This window comes from Arachis hypogaea, chromosome 18 (genome assembly GCF_003086295.3).
Source record: "Arachis hypogaea cultivar Tifrunner chromosome 18, arahy.Tifrunner.gnm2.J5K5, whole genome shotgun sequence".
Taxonomy (NCBI): domain Eukaryota; kingdom Viridiplantae; phylum Streptophyta; class Magnoliopsida; order Fabales; family Fabaceae; genus Arachis; species Arachis hypogaea.
In genome coordinates, this window is record NC_092053.1 from 21,598,618 (window position 1) to 21,615,880 (window position 17,263).

Here is a 17,263-nt window from a genome sequence, read left to right on the forward strand (position 1 = left end):
ACTGACCAAGAAGATAACAACGAATGAGAAAGAAGACAAGAATGAATTGAAGCCACATCCCACATCCACATGTGAGGAAAAATAATTTTGAACTTAGGGTTAAGATATATATATATATATATATATATATATATATATATATATATATATATGACGAGCTTCGGCAGGAGCCTAACTCTTGAGCTCTGCTTGCTCGGAAGGTGAGAGAGAGCTCAGGATGGCTAGAAGTTCCGCTATTTCGGATAGCGAAAAGAAGAGTTTTGCCCGGCAAGCGAATCGTAGAAAAAGCACTTCCCTAATTTTTGACGTGAGAAAGGTATAGAGTCTGGTAACTAGAGGTGAGTGGGGTGTCTTCCATAGAGGAGGAATGCTCCACCGATAGGGTACGAGTGTAATACTTGGAGTGAGAGAGTTAGAGGGAGTTGGCTGGTTCGATAGGACCTGTAGGGGTGGCCCAATCACTAATAGGTCTCTAAAGAGAGCCCCCTCATTCTGTCTAGAGGAATATATATATGTGTGTGTGTGTGTGTGTGTGTGTGTGTGTGTGTGTAAAATGACTAAAAATCTTATAACAATAATAAAACTCTTAACAATATTTGCTAGTTTTCCAAGTAACTTAAAGGTTATTAGCATTGGTCTTAACCATAAAGATCCATAGATCGAAACTAACACTCAGATGAAGCAAACACAAACTCTAAGGATAATTAAGATAATTCACATATTCAAAAATTTGAGAGACATGACAAGGATCTCCGTTCAGTTTTCTGATCCTATATTGGAAAATTCCCCTCCCCCTCCTATTTGTTATCTTAGCTAACTATTATGGTATAAATATTTTCCAAAGTAGGATTTTTGTGGAAAAACTGAAAGAACTTTACTGGAAGATAGATAGTGATTTATTCATGTTAGTCATCAACCACCAAAAAAAATTAATAGAAATAGAAAATCAAAGTATATTATCATTTTCAGGTGTAAAAATACAGAATAACTTTTTAAAGAGAACACAATATAAATTGTCTTAATTTTTTTCATTTGAAAATGTAAAACGTGATATCTTACTATACATTTTGTCACTACAAGAAAAATATCCATTCAGCTACACTTTTTTTAAGCTACACTTGAAAAGCGTAGCTATGAATAGGCTACACTTTTCTCTGTGTTGCCTTTTTATAAGAGAAAAGGATACACAATTATGGCATCATTTAAAAAGTGTAGCCTTAGGTATTATAGAAATCACTTATAAAGCGTAGCCGTAGGTTGATATCTATAGGTTCACTTTTCGTATCAAAGATGACGCTTTTAGAGGGTAGCCTATTTGTTAAGTTTTGGGTGCGGTTTAAAAGTGTGCCTAATGTATCTAGAGCAAAAAACTTAACACTTGGTGAATTTTTTCCCTCTTAACTTTTTTCCGTTAATTGTTAATATATTTTTTATTTAATTTTTATAAATAAAAATAATTTAAAATTCACTAATATTTCTTAGTTTTACATAACAAATTTAACTAATGTATTTGAAAAGATAATAAAAAATAAAAATAAAATTTAAACGACCTTGATAATTATCTTTAAAAAATAATAAAACTCCCAACAAAAAAAATTTGTTAATTCTAATTGATTTTTAATAAATAAATTAACAAATTATTATATCATATAGACTTATTCTATTAATACAAAAAAAATATTATTAAGCATTTAGCAAGTTGTTTTACCAGATTTCTGATTGCTCATAAGTCTTCTATTCTAAACTAGTCTAATCCTATACTTGGTAATTCTAACTTACTTGAATTCTGGGGTGTGCTCAGCTTGCTTGAAAAATAGATATGATATGATTTTAATTTGTTGAAGTTCTAAGTGTTTATTATTTCCTTACTCCTGATTTTAGTTACAATAGTCAATACTGAATACGTTATTGAATTTAGAATGCGAAGTAAGGTTGTATCCTTATTTGTGATCTATTGTGGTGTCTTTTACCTTAAATTAAATATATTATTTTATTAGAATTCGGCTTTACGTTGATTCACTCGGTTGGACCAATGAACCTTTAACTTGACATCCAGTTTTTGGAACCTATTCTTCGGTAGTTTTAAGTTTGAACTGTAACTTCCTTTTATTTTTTCTTTCAAAGATGAGCGAGCTTTTCTTTGATGATGTTTTCAAGGTAGAGGACATTGACCCTGACGGTAAAAAGTATGACAAAGGTAGTCCTCTTCTTTCCTTCCTCTTTGTATATCATAAACTTACATTCAATCACTTGTTTGAAGCACAAGTGAACAACAGCATGGTTGTTTATTATAGCATCATCAATCATTATTATGGCTTTCTTAGTTGATTTTTCATAATTTTGGGGTCTGATTGCTTTGACTTGGATATTTTTCATAATTTTGGGGTCTGATTGCTTTGACTTGGATATTTGGGATTTATTTATGAATGTTTAAGTTCTTCACTTTATGTGCCGGTATCAGACTATCAGCTGAGTAAAATTGTTAGTAAAAAAAAAAATAGTGAAGGTTTAAAATAATTTGTTGGCTGAACTTACCTAAAAAGATGTTAGGTGAAACTTCTCATGGATACAAGTCACGTTACATAATAAGTTGGGAGTATTCAACCTGACACTGATTTTATTTGAATGTTTTAATTTTTTACAGGGCCTTACATGTAAGTTTTATTTCACATTTTATCATCATCTTAAGGTATTCTCCTTTTGGGTTCATATAAAGTGTTGTTAATTTTTATATTTGTTCTATGAGACCAATACCTTGATACTGTGAAAATAAATGAATAAGGGAAAAGGACGATTTGTCAAAATTGGTTGAAAATATGGTGGTAGATATGAATGAAAGCAAGGGGTCAATTTGTAACATTTAGGAATGGATTCTCCTCTATGTAAGGATAGCTGCTGAATGAGAACTGTGCCACTGTGTCAGATTGTTCATATCAAAATTTAAACCCACTATTTTTCCCCGTATTGTCGTTTCTTTTAAATACTATATATAGTTAATTAGTCCGTTATGGAAGACATGCATAACTTCTGCCAAAGCTTCTAGAAATTTGATTCCTTGCCTACTACTACTACTACTGTACTAATTGTCAAGCATTTTTTGGTTTCAATATTCAATAGGCACACCACACACTATTCAAATTTGTGTATATGCATATCTATTATTATTGAAAGGGAAATGTCTTTGGTGAAGAATGAAGATTCACACTAAATTTACAAAGAACATGATTTTTTTATGACCTTTTCTCTTATTAAAAAAAACAATCCCCATTCAAAAGCATTCTTCACCATAGCATCATACTCAATAAAGTCATTCAAATTGTACTTATTTATTCTTGTAACCAATGGAGTGTTTTTACCCCCCTAACCCTCTCCTAGAATTTAGTATTCTCTTTTCTTGGTGATGCTAATTTGAATGTTGCATTATAGGTTTTGAAGAGTTATGGACATATTGACGTACATCAAGAACAGCCTTATGGTGATATCAGATTGAATTTGACCCCTTCCTTGAATCGTCAATTTTGATAGTTTTGTTAAGTTGCTTGCAATACTTCAGGGTGCTGATGTAAATAGGTAAGAGTTCTAGCCTCTCTACAAGGTATGCTTGATTTAGATTTGCTTGATTTATATGTATAAAACCCTGTAAATATAGGTACAAAATTAGATAAACATTAAAAAAGAAAGAAACTAAACCAAAACAGCTTAAATCCACACAAATACAATTGATAAACTGAAATTGAAAATAGACTGAAAATCACGTACCTGACTAGTAGATATGCATCAATGTGTTTCTCAAGATAAAATGTACTCTCCTTGTGCTATCTGGTTCTACCCTAATTTCCACCTTCTTCTAGGTTGTCTTTTTTTTTCTACCCTATTTTGTTGTTTTGTCATTATCTCTTGAATGATTTAATTGTTGCTGCTGCTGCTGGGTCCCAAATCTGTTTAATTATATCAATTTAATTCTTGCTAAATGATGATTATGCTGAATTTGTGGTTAAAGAGAACGAGAGAGAGGTTTCAAAGTTTGAACTGTTTCAAGTGCTGTTGTAGTTGGTTGCAGAGGTAACAAAAAGTCTACGAGTACTCTGCTGGTTGTGGTTTAGTAGTAGATGTAGAATCTAATTTTGTATACTATATCTAATTTTTAGTAGTAGATGTAGAATCTAATTTTTAGTAGTAGATGTATATATATAAGGAACTTAGTAATTGAGGGTTTGGTGCATTTCAAGTTTTGCTCACCTTCAAGGTGTTTCATACAATGTCAATGTTAGAGTCAGCTTGCTTTCTAGTAGCTTTTTTATTTGTTTTATTTTATTGTGTGAATTTGCTTTTGAAATTTCCACTATTGGATCCTTGTTTTTGTTTTTGAATGTTGGATGATCTGTTTTGTTATGGTAAGAAATATGCATGCTGAGATAGAGATAGGAAGCCTGCGCGTTTTGTTAATAATGTTGGTTTGATTTATGAGCTTATTGATTGTGTGCTCCTTCGGGTGATTTTGCACTTGAGCTGTTTGATGAAATGCGCAATAGGCTTATACATGTAAAATCCAAAAAAACTTTTATAATTTTTGTATACTAAAATCTTGATATAACGAAAATTCCATTTAATTTTTATAATTATGAATGTCATTATGAATATTTTTCTAACTACTTTTCTATATAATTATACAGGGTAACAATGAAGATTAAGCAATGAAGATTAAGCTGATTATTATTGTGGTTTATTGGCTAAGGTAGAGTACTGTTTAGAATCTTTATATGTATGGTTGACTAATAATTTTTATTAGAAGATACTTATATATGTAGGATATGTTTTTTTGTAGAGTATTAGTAGTAAATTCTAAGTGATATTATGATTGTTTTGATATGACTATACTTACTTTAGTGTGAGATGTATGAATTTTTACAATTAACTTCATTCTAGTACTTTTGGATCATTATTATAAATATATTTTGGTTGGAGATAATTTTTATTATTTAAAGAAATTATTTAGTATAATTATGTATTTATTTTTATTTTATAATATTCAACTCATTTAAATAAAAATGCAGAATTATTATACATGTAATCATATTATTAACTATTATGTTGTATTAATAATTATTAGAAAATTATATATATATATATATATATATATATATATATATATATATATATATATATATATATATATATATAGAAAAAAAAGAGATCTAAGGCTACACTTATATACAGTAGCTGTAGTATACAAAAAAAAAAAAAAAACGAGGAACCTAAGGCTACACTTATAAAAAGTAGCTATGGTATAGAATGTGGCTTCACTTTACAGGTGATGCAGTAGCATTGAAAAGCGTAGCCTATTCTGGCAAAAATAGAAGCTGAAAAGCGTAGCCTTTGGTCCTGGACAGCATCACTTGAAAAGCGCACCCTATTCCCAAATGCCAAAAGCGTAGCCCTTGGTGCAGAAAAGCGTAGCCTTTGAGAATAGGCAACGGCCGAATAGGAATCACCCCAAAAAGCGTAGCCGTAGCCCAGAAAGCGTAGCCGTAGTCTAAGGCATAATTTTTTTCACTTTTGGCTACACTTTTTAAGTGTACCTGAATGTGTGTTTTTCTTGTAGTGTGTAAGTAGGAAAAAAATATGAAAAAAAATATTAAAAAATTAGAGATCGTATTTTATACTTATAATTAAAAAATGGATAGAATTTATTCTCTTAGACTATTATATAAAGGAGCCCAAATTAACATATTGTAATTATAGTTACGCTTTAAAAGAGTGGTCATATTGTACCATAGTCATCAATAGCCATGCTTTAAAAGCATAGCCATATCAGTTACTATTGCCACGCTTTAAAAGCGTAGCTATATCTTTTCATACGGTCATACTTTAGAAGTGTGGCAATATCTCTCTCTATTGGTACGCTTTTAAAGCGTGGCCATATCTCTCTCATACGGTCACGCTTTAAAATAATGGCCGTATCTCTCACATACGACCACGCTTTTAAGCGTAATAATCTGTAAAAACGTGACAAAAAATAAAGTGTGGCTATAGGTTACAAAAAACGTGGCGATAGAGTAACCGGCACGCTTGCAGATGTGACACTTTCAAAAGCATGCCAGTAGCTCAAAATGCATGGCGAAAAGCTATCGTTGCGCTTTTTTCAGCTTTTCGTCATACTTTAAAAGCGTAGCAATAGAAATGTTTTCTTGTAGTGTTTTGGTGGCTAGGGCTTGGATTTTGTTATCTTTTCCTACATATTGGAGATCAGATTATTTTAAAACAACCAATTTGGGTTAGTCGAGTGGTCAGCTCACTTGTATGCTTAAACAAGTGTCGGAAGTTTGAATCCCGCCTTGTGCATGCAGTAACTTATTGGCCAGTGGCAGACCTTTAAATGGAGTTCAGATCCGCGAAGGATTAGTCCTTAACCTGTCGGGTTGAGGGATACCGTGGGGAACAAAAAAATATTTTAAAACCAAGAAATTAGTAAAATAAAAAATAAAATTCAATTATTATTAAACTAATATAGTAAGATTTAAACATGATATAAAATACAAATAAATAATAATTAAACTATTTTTTATTCTATTAATTTCTTATTTTACAGTATCTTTATCCTGGGTTAGATTTGGGCCTTGTGCCTGGAAAAATATTGACCAAAAACATAAAGCGGCAGAATAATCAGACCCAAAAAATAAAAAATATGGAAGGTCGCGCCATTCTTTAAAACGGTAAAATCCTCTGACCAAAAAAAGAAAAAAAAAGGGGGTAAAACCCCAGCGTTAATACAAAGTCGTTTTGTATCGTGGATCAAAAATTCAGACTTAACCCGCTCTGCGACTTCACTGTTTCCAGTCCTCCACCTCCTTCTTGCTGAGCTTCTTCTTCAACAATGGCGGAGGCAGAGTCGGAGTTATCGAACACGGTGCGCATACTTGTGGCGACGGACTGCCATCTCGGGTACATGGAGAAGGACGAGATACGGCGGCACGACTCCTTCAAAGCCTTCGAGGAGATTTGTTCAATAGCCGAACAAAAGCGCGTCGACTTCCTCCTCCTCGCCGGAGACCTCTTCCACGAGAACAAGCCTTCTCGCTCCACGCTCGTCAAGGCCATCGAGATCCTCCGCCGCCACTGCCTCAACGATAATCCCGTCCCCTTCCAAGTCGTCAGCGACCAGACCCTCAACTTCCAGAACTCGTCCGTGCTCTCTCTCTCTTTCTCTCTCTCTCTCTCTCTCTCTCTCTCTCTCTCTCTCTCGTTTCGTTTTGAAGTTTCGCTAATGAAAAAAAAAAAACGTGCATGTTGAGGGTTGACTATGCGTTTTGCTGCTCTAAGAAATTTGATGCACTTTGGTTTGTAAAGTGAGTATTGTTTGGCAAATGATGCATTTTGTTGTGCTTCTCAGATGAAATTAAAGAAAAAACAATTAGTATATTAGCTTCTTTTAGAATCCGCTGAAGCAGACAGTGAACCGTTTCGATTTTTCTTTGCTATTGAGAAAGTACCATTCCTTAACAATGGTGCTGCAGGTAACATATATGTGATAATGTTTGCCCTTCATTGATTGTTCCTTTTGAAGTGCAAGTGCGTCCTATAATTTAGACGTATTAGAATTTAGAAATATAACCATTCATGCACCTTCTGGTTTCGTGACATGGTAGAGCTGAATTTGTGCTGTTCAATTTGAGATTAGGATTTGGTTGCAAAGGGATATTTGTGTTTTTATTTGTAATATTCGTGAAGAAAAACATGAAATTTTATTGTTATTCATTATTATTTTGGGGCAGGTTTGGTCATGTGAATTATGAAGATCCTCACTTCAACGTTGGTTTGCCTGTATTCACCATTCATGGGAATCATGACGATCCTGCAGGCGTGGTATGACTGAGCATTCTTATGTTTCAATGTTTATTTTGAAATTTTAAAATGGCATCAGATGAAGATGCCTTGCTACTTGATGTTGTTAATTACCAAGTTAGTTTTAGATTTTGATTGTTATTTATGGTGCATTATGGCATGATGGGTTTAGAATGTTATAGAGAAAGGTTTTGGCTAGTTGTCTTGGCAGCTGGCACTCAGAAACATTTGAACATTCTGTCTGAGCCACTACAATGTAAAGTTCTTATTTGCGATTTTCCTAGAAGCAATTCATATGTAATGCCCAAAGGGATGACAGTCTCTGCTTTTTCCTTTTGTTTGTATGGTTTCTATTGACATGGTAAAAATGAAATCATCTACCTAGAAACTAAGGATGCTTTTTGTGTTTTCATTTTCCGTTTTCATTTTCAGTGTTTCTGTTTTCAGAATTTTAAGAAGAAAAAGAGAAAACAGGGAGTGAAAACAGAAAATGGGATTTTATTATTTTTACTGTTTTCTCTTTTTCCTTCAAACAAATCTAGAAAATAGAAAACACCGAAAATGAAAATGCAAACCAAATGCACCCTAATTTTTCTAAACCCCCCTCCCCTCCCTCCTCCCTTTCTTATTTAGCTACAATGTACTTAACCAGATTGATATTTTGTGAATGCAACTGTAATCTGCATACAGCCATTCTTAAATACCAGTGTGTTCCTCACTGAATGATTGTCACAGGACAACCTTTCTGCAGTTGATATTCTCTCAGCATGTAATCTAGTCAACTACTTTGGTAAAACAGTTCTTGGAGGTTCTGGTGTTGGTCAGATCACTCTCCACCCTATTCTTATCAAGAAGGTTTCTTGTTAATGCATAAGAAACTTATTTTCATTTTTCTAATTGGAAAAAAGAAGAAAAATGGCATGTTTCATTCTGTTGTGAGCTACATTTTTCATGAATTGCAGGGTTCAACAGCTGTAGCTTTGTATGGCCTGGGCAACATTAGAGATGAAAGACTTAATAGGATGTTTCAAGTACGCTGCCAATAAAATTTGCTTTGACTAGTTCATCTATTAATTTGAGTACACTCGTGTCACATGGTTCGTTATTCTTTATCTTGTTCAGACGCCACATGCTGTGCAATGGATTCGACCTGAATCTCAGGAAGGATGCCAAGTCTCTGATTGGTTCAACATTCTGGTTCTTCATCAGAACAGGTTATGCTTCTTTCCTGCCTGCATTTTAAATAGATTGTGTTTAATATCACTTATCACATACTCACATGTCCCAAAATGTGTGATTAACATGAAATATACATTTGATTACTTGACTTTGAATAATGGAATTCTTCATCTTTTCCCCCCATTTTCTTATGGATAAAGAAGAAATATTATTAACAAGAAAAAAAGAATAGTGCACATAACACAGAGGAAAGAGTTCGGTAAATCACATAGGAATAGACAGGAAAAAAAAAGAAAAGAAAAAAGTACATAAAAGCTTTTCAATCGCTCTGCATATCTCAGTCAGAGAAACTCCTTTAAAAAGATCATGTGCCCTTCCACCAAATAGATGCCTAATCCTATTCAATAAGACATGCTTATTTTGTCCTGTTTATGGTCTATAACATATAATTTTAGATTTTAATCTACTTGATAATTGACCCTTTTTTTCCCCCAAATGATGGTATGCAGGGTGAAAACAAATCCAAAAAATGCAATAAATGAGCACTTTTTGCCTCGTTTCCTAGACTTCATTGTGTGGGGACATGAGCATGAATGTTTGGTTGATCCGCAGGTTTATTGAAAATTTATATTTGTGAGTAGGTCCGGATAGATATATGCTGTGTTCTGCAAACTTAATATGGATTTTAGTTTTCCTCAGGAAGTTCCAGGGATGGGATTTCACATTTCACAACCTGGGTCATCAGTTGCCACATCACTTATTGATGGAGAATCTAAGCCAAAGCATGTACTTCTTCTGGAAATTAAGGTTGCATATATAATGACAATATAAACACCTCTTTCATGGAAGCAGCTACCATCTTTTTATATAGTTCTCATAAAGTGCTTGAATGAATTGTTCTTGACAGGGGAATCAGTATCGTCCAACTAAGATACCTTTGATGTCTGTGAGGCCTTTTGAGTATACAGAGGTGAGATCTCTCACTTTTTTTTGAAGAATACATTCAATTGCTACAGAACCCATCTTTTGAAACTATCTTATGGTTCTTCACTAATCATTCAAATCTTCATAATTCAGGTAATACTAAAAGATGAAGCTGATATTGATCCCAATGATCAAAATTCAATTCTTGAACACTTGGACAAAGTGGTATGTGGGTTTATTAAATCTAGATGAAAATTTGTTTTCCTTGCCTTTTATATTACTGTGCCATTTTTGTTGCTCTCTCTCTCTACTCTGTCTCTCTGGAAGCTCATATATTGGTTCCTTTTGATTACAGTTTTCCTATTTCGTTCCTCTTGGTGAATACGTTATGATTAAATATATTAGTCTGTTGTGAACTTGTGATATAAATTGGCATATCTGAAAGGAATTTAGCTTTATATTCCCCAAATAATTTTTGTATTTTGGACCATTGATCATATGTGTAGCAACAGTATTTTGATAGTAAAAGATTATGTAGGTGGTGAAGCTGATAGAGAAATCTAGGAAGAAGGCTGTCAACAGGGATGAACTCAAGCTTCCATTAATACGTATCAAGGTAACTTGTATATACTGTACAATGAATCTTCAATATCACTTCTGTATTTGAGTGCATTTCCTTCTGTTTCGCTTCTCACCTGCCAGGATGATTGATCTGCAGTTCAAAATGCTTCTAGAAATGTACTGTTTGGTCACACTTTTTTCCCCTAGGAAAAATAGTAATTTTCATTTTATTAAACATTTTTATTACATGGGAGTTGGATTCGTGAATCTTTCAAAAGGTATAGAGTTCATTTAATTAAACTACATTCTTATTAAACTTTATCTAGCCCCATTAGATACTAAACAATGTTTCTTGGTATGACTTATACAATGTAATATGCAGGTAGATTACTCTGGATTTATGACTATAAATCCTCAAAGATTTGGGCAGAAATATGTGGGGAAGGTATTTGATGTCTATCACTCTTCCTAAATTAGTGTGGTATTGCCCATTTTTCTCGAGGGTTGTTTTAGTGATGGAGAATCTATTATCCTTGTATCAGGTTGCAAACCCACAAGATATTCTTATATTCTCAAAGGCTACAAGAAAGGCAAAGGGTGAAGGTAATTTTGAATAGTTTTTGTTTTCATAGTTCATTGCGAAGTATCCTCCAGTTACAATATTCAATGTAGGCATCCTTTATTGTTCTCAAAGAGATTCTTGAGAATTTTTTTAGCTGTAAATGCATATTTCTTTTCTTAATCTACTTATTTTTTGTTAGAAAAGTGAAATTATTTGACATTGATAATGCCATTTTTTTAACCTTAAAAAGGCCTGAACAAAGTTTGTTACTTTCTTTTGTAGGTAAAATTGATGATTCGGAACGACTTCGTCCAGAAGAATTAAATCAACAGAACATAGAAGCTTTGGTTGCTGAAAATAATCTGGTATTTAGAAACTGAGTACTTTAATAATTTTGATCTTTCCTTATATGGCTCTATGCGTACTTGCTATTTCAATAATGTACGGCCAAGTAGATAACTTTGGCCCACTCTAAATATTATTTACTGTTTTTTATATTCTATTCCACAGTCTAACTTTTTGGAATTTTGCTATGAAAATTTAAAGGATTTGATGACCGGGAAAAAAATTGTTATAATTAGAAACAAGAAATCAGTGACATTCCTACGACATATTTCTTAATTTGGTTGGGAGCCTGACTTAAGTTCCTATTATTTAGTTTAAGCTTGATTTGCTAGTTGTATAGTACCAGACAACTTTGGTTGTATCTGGATTCTCTTGAGTTTTAATTGAAGATAAGGAATATAAATATGAGCATGCAGCAAGTTCGATTTTTTTTGTTTTATTATTTTTATTTTTTTAATACATCTTACGTTTAATGGTTTTGCAGAAAATGGAGATACTTCCTGTCAATGATTTGGATATTGCATTACACAATTTTGTGAACAAGGATGACAAAAATGCATTTTATGTGTGTGTACAAAGCAATATTAACGAAACAAGAGTGAGGATTCTATTTTGCTTTTAAATGCCATTTGGCTTTGTCTTTGATATTTGCTATGTTGTAGATCTGGTTCACATTGTAGTCCACCTTGTCTCTTCTTCTCATCGATTTGTGTTCATGTGATACTCCTTCCTCTTTTCATTGATGATTTATTGTGCTTCTGCAGAACAAAATTGCTAAGGATTCAAATACCATGAATTTCGATGAGGAAGATTTAATTGTTAAAGTTGGAGAGTGCTTAGAGGTTAGAAGCTTCATTTGTTTTAATGTTTAATGAACATGGCCTTGGGGTGAACGCCTTGATGTTACCGAGGCTTTCATGACATAGCATTCTAGCATATTGTCTAGGAATGTAATTGCTTGTGTCCTTCCAGGCTCTGTCCATCACAATTTTCTTTGCAGTATTGCAATTATTGGGACCTTAGTATGTGTTGGTATGGATCACTGTGATCTTTGATTGATGAAACATACATTTTCTCGTGTCATTAATTATTTTGTTGGTTCTCGTTTTCTAGGAACGTGTCAAACAAAGATCCACCCAATCTAAGGAACCCACACAGTTCACTTATGCTGATCAGTCAATGGAGGTAAACCCAACATATCATATGGTACTATTGCAATAGTGATGGAAAAGCTAGGTTCTGGGCAGGCAATGTTATTCACAAACTTTATTCTTAGTCATTTTCTCTCCAACCCCTAGGATTTTCAAGGCAGAAGCACCTCTGGAATTGGACCTGCAGTTTCCTTTAGTGATGATGACGATACCATGCAAATATCCACCTCAAAGCCAAGTACCAGAGGTAGGAAAGGGTCCTCTGGTGCTTCTCAAAATCCAACAAGAGGGAGGGGCAGAGGCAGAGGCAGAGGTTCTAGCACGATGAAACAGACAACTCTTGATGGAGCATTTCGCTCATCTCAAAGGTTATGACTCAAACCTAGTAACCTACTCGTTTAAAAGAGAATGATGTTAATTTTTATATAATACTTTTTTTTTAATTGAATACTATGTCTGGAGGGTAATAACTCCCATTTTTAATTGCTTGTTGAGCTATGAATATACCAGTAATTATGCCTGAATAAGCAGATATAGCTGAGTTTTTTGTACTAGGTGATTCTTTCTATATTTTATGTCTTAGTTTCTTCATGTGTCCCTATTCTGGCATGTAAGTTGGCCAATGTGGACAAGGTCTTCCAGGACACAAGAAAGAAAATAATCTGAAGCATGCTTAATGTTCCCCCCCTAAGTTTGATATTCCAGTGGTGGTGTGCCGTGATCCTAGATTTTAATGATTGAAAGGTTTCATTGACATAATGCAGGTCTGCATCAGTTGCTGCTGCAACTGCACTCCAAAGTGCAGCTGATGATGGGGACAATTTGGACTCTGCTTCAAGCGACAGTTTGGTATGGTCCAACACCAATTCATGGTTTATTGAATTCCTTAGTTTGCAGTTCCTTAAATGTGATGTGTTTTTGTGCTTCTTTAATACAGTCATTGCCAGTATGATATATGCATCCTGACAGTTTTAAGTTTGCATGGGATTGTAATTTGTAATCAAAACATACTGGACCTGTTCAATGATTATGTTGAATCCCTGTCTCTGATATTGCATAGGAAAATGAATCCAATCTACCCGGAAGAAAAAGGGCTGCTCCAAGGGGTAGAGGTAGAGGATCTACACAGTCATCTAAACGTGGAAGGAAATCAGATAATTCGACAATCCATAGAATGCTCATGAACAATGATGATGATGATGACGACGACGACGATGATGCCAGAAAGAGATTAAATAAGCCTCGGGTTTGTGCCCTCCCTGCTTCTCTTGATTTGTTTCTGATAGGATATATGTAATATGTTACTTTTCCTCTATTCCCATTCAAAATATGTGTATGAAGAGTCGTGGACCCTTGTAATTTGCTAATCCATTTGATCGATTACGTGAGACTGAGAATCTGGTTTATATTGAAAAATTTTTTGTTTCAAAGTTGTAGCTTCTAATTTTACATCCTCATCTTTGGAGTTTGTGATTTCTTGGAACTAAACCTTTTCATCATGATTGCAGGTGACTAAAAACTATGGAGCTCTAAGAAGGTGAACACACACGGTTATATGCGATTTTGCCGATTTCCGCAGGCCTTATACATAGATACTGTTGTAATATCATATGAATCATTAGGTGCATTTCCTTGTACAGAAAATATATGTATTGACAAGTTTTGTGCACTGGTAAGGTCTTCCTTTGGGTTTAAGGATAAACTAGTTAAGCAGAGTACAGGGGTAGTTTCTTTCCCTTTGTTTATTTTTGTCTCTAGAATTCCTCCGAAGTTTTGGGTTAGATGTAGTATTAGCGTAAGATCTTATTTAAAGTTACCTTAATATCCAGACTCTTGATTGTAGATATTGTTTCTCGCTGCAGTTTGTTTTCATTGTGCCGGTCACTTTAATTCTAGTATAAATTACTATTTTATTCTTTAACGTTTGATTGAATTTAAAATGTTTAACACAGCAAAAGCTGATCAACAAAATAATGGATGAATATGTAAGTTATTGATATAATTATGAATTATTATACTTGATTAATCAACATTTGAAACTATAATTGAAGTATTGAACTTATAATCGGCAAAATCATATTTAAATAAAATGAAATTTAAATTTGACTCAGTTTGAAAACTTAGTTCTTAAAATTTACAAGTGCTAATTCATTTTATTTTGACGTCAACATTTTATTTTAATAGCGCTAATAATGATTTAAAATTTTTAATTTTGAAATGAATAAATTTTACTCCACACACATAATAATATCTCCAAAAAAGGTTCCTTCTTCTCCAACACATTTTAATTCTCTAGAAAATTTTAAAAATTATTCTCGTCAAATTGATTACTCCCTCATTATAAAATATGATAAGGACACATTAACAACCCTGCATTTTAATATTTGTTCTTCATGGATTAACATCAACAATGATGAACATGCTTTCAAGAACCAAGTAACTACTAAACCATAATATTGTATTTAAGATGTTAGAAATTCCTTATGAACATGAGTTGATAAACCTAACTACACATCAACGGTAGAAACTGGTCCTAGGTAGTCGCCTTCCACAATATTATATTTAAGGTGTTAGAAAATCCACATGAACATGAGCTGATAAACCTAACTACACATCAAGAGTCGAAACTGGTCCTAGGTAGTCGCCTTCCAGACTAACCAGTGCCTGAAACTCCCTCTCTGCTTCCAGCCACTTAGTACCAATCACCATAAAGCGAACCCTATCATCTTTGCTGATCTTGGACATTTTGGCATTCATGAAGCAGGGATTCTCACCAGGAACATATCGGTAATCCGGCATCTTCAAATTCGACAGATAGGCATTCTCAATAGGACCACATCTCATGAAGACACCATGCTTCAGAACCTTGTGGACCACACCTTCTAGAACCTCACCCTTGAAAATCTTGAAGGTAAGGGCATTGAAGACAACTGGGAAGAGTACATCCCCGGTGTGTTGTCTAACTTTTCCTTCGCCAATTCTCTCCAGTACTGTGACTGCAAGAAAGTATCCAAGATCTTTCGAAGCCTTCTTTGCAGCAAAGTCACTCAGAAGACGAATGATTATTGCCCTCTGAAGCATCAGGCTTTCTGGTTGCGCGTTTTCTGCAGCAATTATGACATTCCATTGAAGCTGCACTTTGAGAAACATTGTCCTGACCATACATGTATCAGAAAGTTATACAACAGCAATAATTCAAAACTAGAATAACAAACATGCACTCGCACACGCACACATATAAACATATCCTACAGTTGAATCAAGAAATAACAGCTGAATCATATGCTTCAGTTGTTTTCTAATTGCTGAATGCATTAACCAAGTTGTAGCAACCTATAGTTTGGGACATCATTAACGAGAACTAAGTACCAACAAATATAATTACCTAGTGTAACAGAAACCTGTTTGATTTTTTGCAAATTGGTATACAGGGATTTTCAAATCTTTTTGTATCTCGTGTTTTGAGTACAATCTCATATCTATCCTACATCAGTGCTTACAAATTAACATTATAGGCAGCAGAAATAGCTCCCTTTCAAAATCAAAGTTAGAAACCAAAATATAAAAAATAAAAAATCGAAATCAGAAGCAAATTTCAGCAGAATGGTGGAACTCTTTTTTTTTTTTTCCCATGAAAGAAGGAATTGTTTCAGCGTTCCTGTCAAGTTAAATATAAGTAAGGTCCAAACATAACAATGGAGATAGTTCTTCGTGATGTAAAGGTTAGTGTTTAGATTTTTTATAGATTGAAATAAATCATGCATGCATATGTATTTTTTACAATAACATTAACATGCTGACTTTAGTTTTGTAAAAAACAGGGGACTAATTCATGCTTCAACTCCTAGATCAGCGGTAGGTACTGCTTCTTGAATCCAAATTATTATTTTTTTTACATTGCATCCACAATTTTCCTTTCCCCCTTCAGTTAGAGTAGAAAATATTTCCTTAAACCAGTTTTTAAATTCTGATGGTGTTATTAATCTAATAATTATTATATTCTCTTAACAACTGCAGTATTCAAGGAAGAAGGAAAGAGAAGGGGAAATAGCAAGGACTCCTTCTCTACAGAAACCTAACTTTTGTTTTTTGTTTCTTCTTTTTCTTCTATGCATGTTTCAGCACTCTCTGAAGAACTATTATCAACACTTACAGGGAAAAAAAAAAAAGCAAAGAATATAGAAGCAGAAAATGGTACCACAACGGAGAGAGCTAGAGAAGACGACGTCGAAACCACAGGAGCTTGAGGCGTTTTGAATGGTGGACGGTGTGTGAGAACACAAAAGTGATGAGTGATGAGAGTGGATAATGGAGGATGAAGGCGCTGTGGATGGTTGAATGGTGAATGAAAAGGTGATTTAGGGTTTGTGGGGGTGTCCCTCTGTGGGGAGCATCAACCAGATTGAAGCTGAAGCAATCTCTCCTTTGATCTTTTATTCATGCATTCTTTTTTTTTTTGGTTTTTAAATCATAAATGGGCCACAGGCCCAAAAGAACAAAATTATATAGCAAAAGGTTCCAGGTAACATTATTCCTCTACTATCCCGGCCTAGACCCAGCCCCTCTGCCCTCTCACTTTCGTTCTCTATAATTGTCAACATTATTATTTTCATTATCGTTATTTTTTTTTTTTTTTACTATAGATAGGAGACTCGAACCCGCAACCTCTTAATTGAGTATGGAAAAATTATGCCATTTG

The 17,263-nt window shown here is 33.9% G+C and overlaps 2 protein-coding genes across 2 annotated transcripts; one reads left to right on the forward strand and one right to left on the reverse strand.

The window, feature by feature from the left end:
* The first annotated feature begins 6,746 nt into the window (after positions 1–6,746).
* On the forward strand, positions 6,747–14,408 carry LOC112771826 (double-strand break repair protein MRE11). Its single transcript, XM_025816647.3, has 20 exons — positions 6,747–7,182; positions 7,773–7,863; positions 8,578–8,697; positions 8,805–8,873; positions 8,965–9,056; positions 9,531–9,633; positions 9,721–9,828; positions 9,929–9,991; positions 10,099–10,170; positions 10,484–10,561; positions 10,889–10,951; positions 11,049–11,109; positions 11,351–11,433; positions 11,898–12,011; positions 12,178–12,255; positions 12,527–12,598; positions 12,712–12,932; positions 13,329–13,413; positions 13,625–13,810; positions 14,073–14,408. The coding sequence occupies exons 1-20, from the start codon at positions 6,875–6,877 to the stop codon at positions 14,103–14,105; spliced, it is 2,100 nt and encodes a 699-aa protein (XP_025672432.1). The 5' UTR covers positions 6,747–6,874; the 3' UTR covers positions 14,106–14,408.
* A 593-nt stretch (positions 14,409–15,001) lies between these two features.
* On the reverse strand, positions 15,002–17,036 carry LOC112771317 (DNA-directed RNA polymerase V subunit 7). The gene is made up of 2 exons (XM_025816018.2): positions 16,763–17,036; positions 15,002–15,718 (listed from the first exon to the last, which is right to left on the reverse strand). The coding sequence occupies exon 2, from the start codon at positions 15,712–15,714 to the stop codon at positions 15,172–15,174; it is 543 nt and encodes a 180-aa protein (XP_025671803.1). The 5' UTR covers positions 15,715–15,718; positions 16,763–17,036; the 3' UTR covers positions 15,002–15,171.
* Between the last annotated feature and the right edge of the window lie 227 nt (positions 17,037–17,263).

Coding starts and splice junctions, on each gene's coding strand:
- LOC112771317 (XM_025816018.2), bottom strand. CDS start 15,714: ATGTTTCTCAAAGTGCAGCTTCAATGGAATGTCATAATTGCTGCAGAA.
- LOC112771826 (XM_025816647.3), top strand. CDS start 6,875: ATGGCGGAGGCAGAGTCGGAGTTATCGAACACGGTGCGCATACTTGTG. Junction 9,634..9,720: donor AATGTTTGGTTGATCCGCAG/GTTTATTGAAAA, acceptor AGTTTTCCTCAG/GAAGTTCCAGGGATGGGATT. Junction 12,256..12,526: donor AAGTTGGAGAGTGCTTAGAG/GTTAGAAGCTTC, acceptor CTCGTTTTCTAG/GAACGTGTCAAACAAAGATC.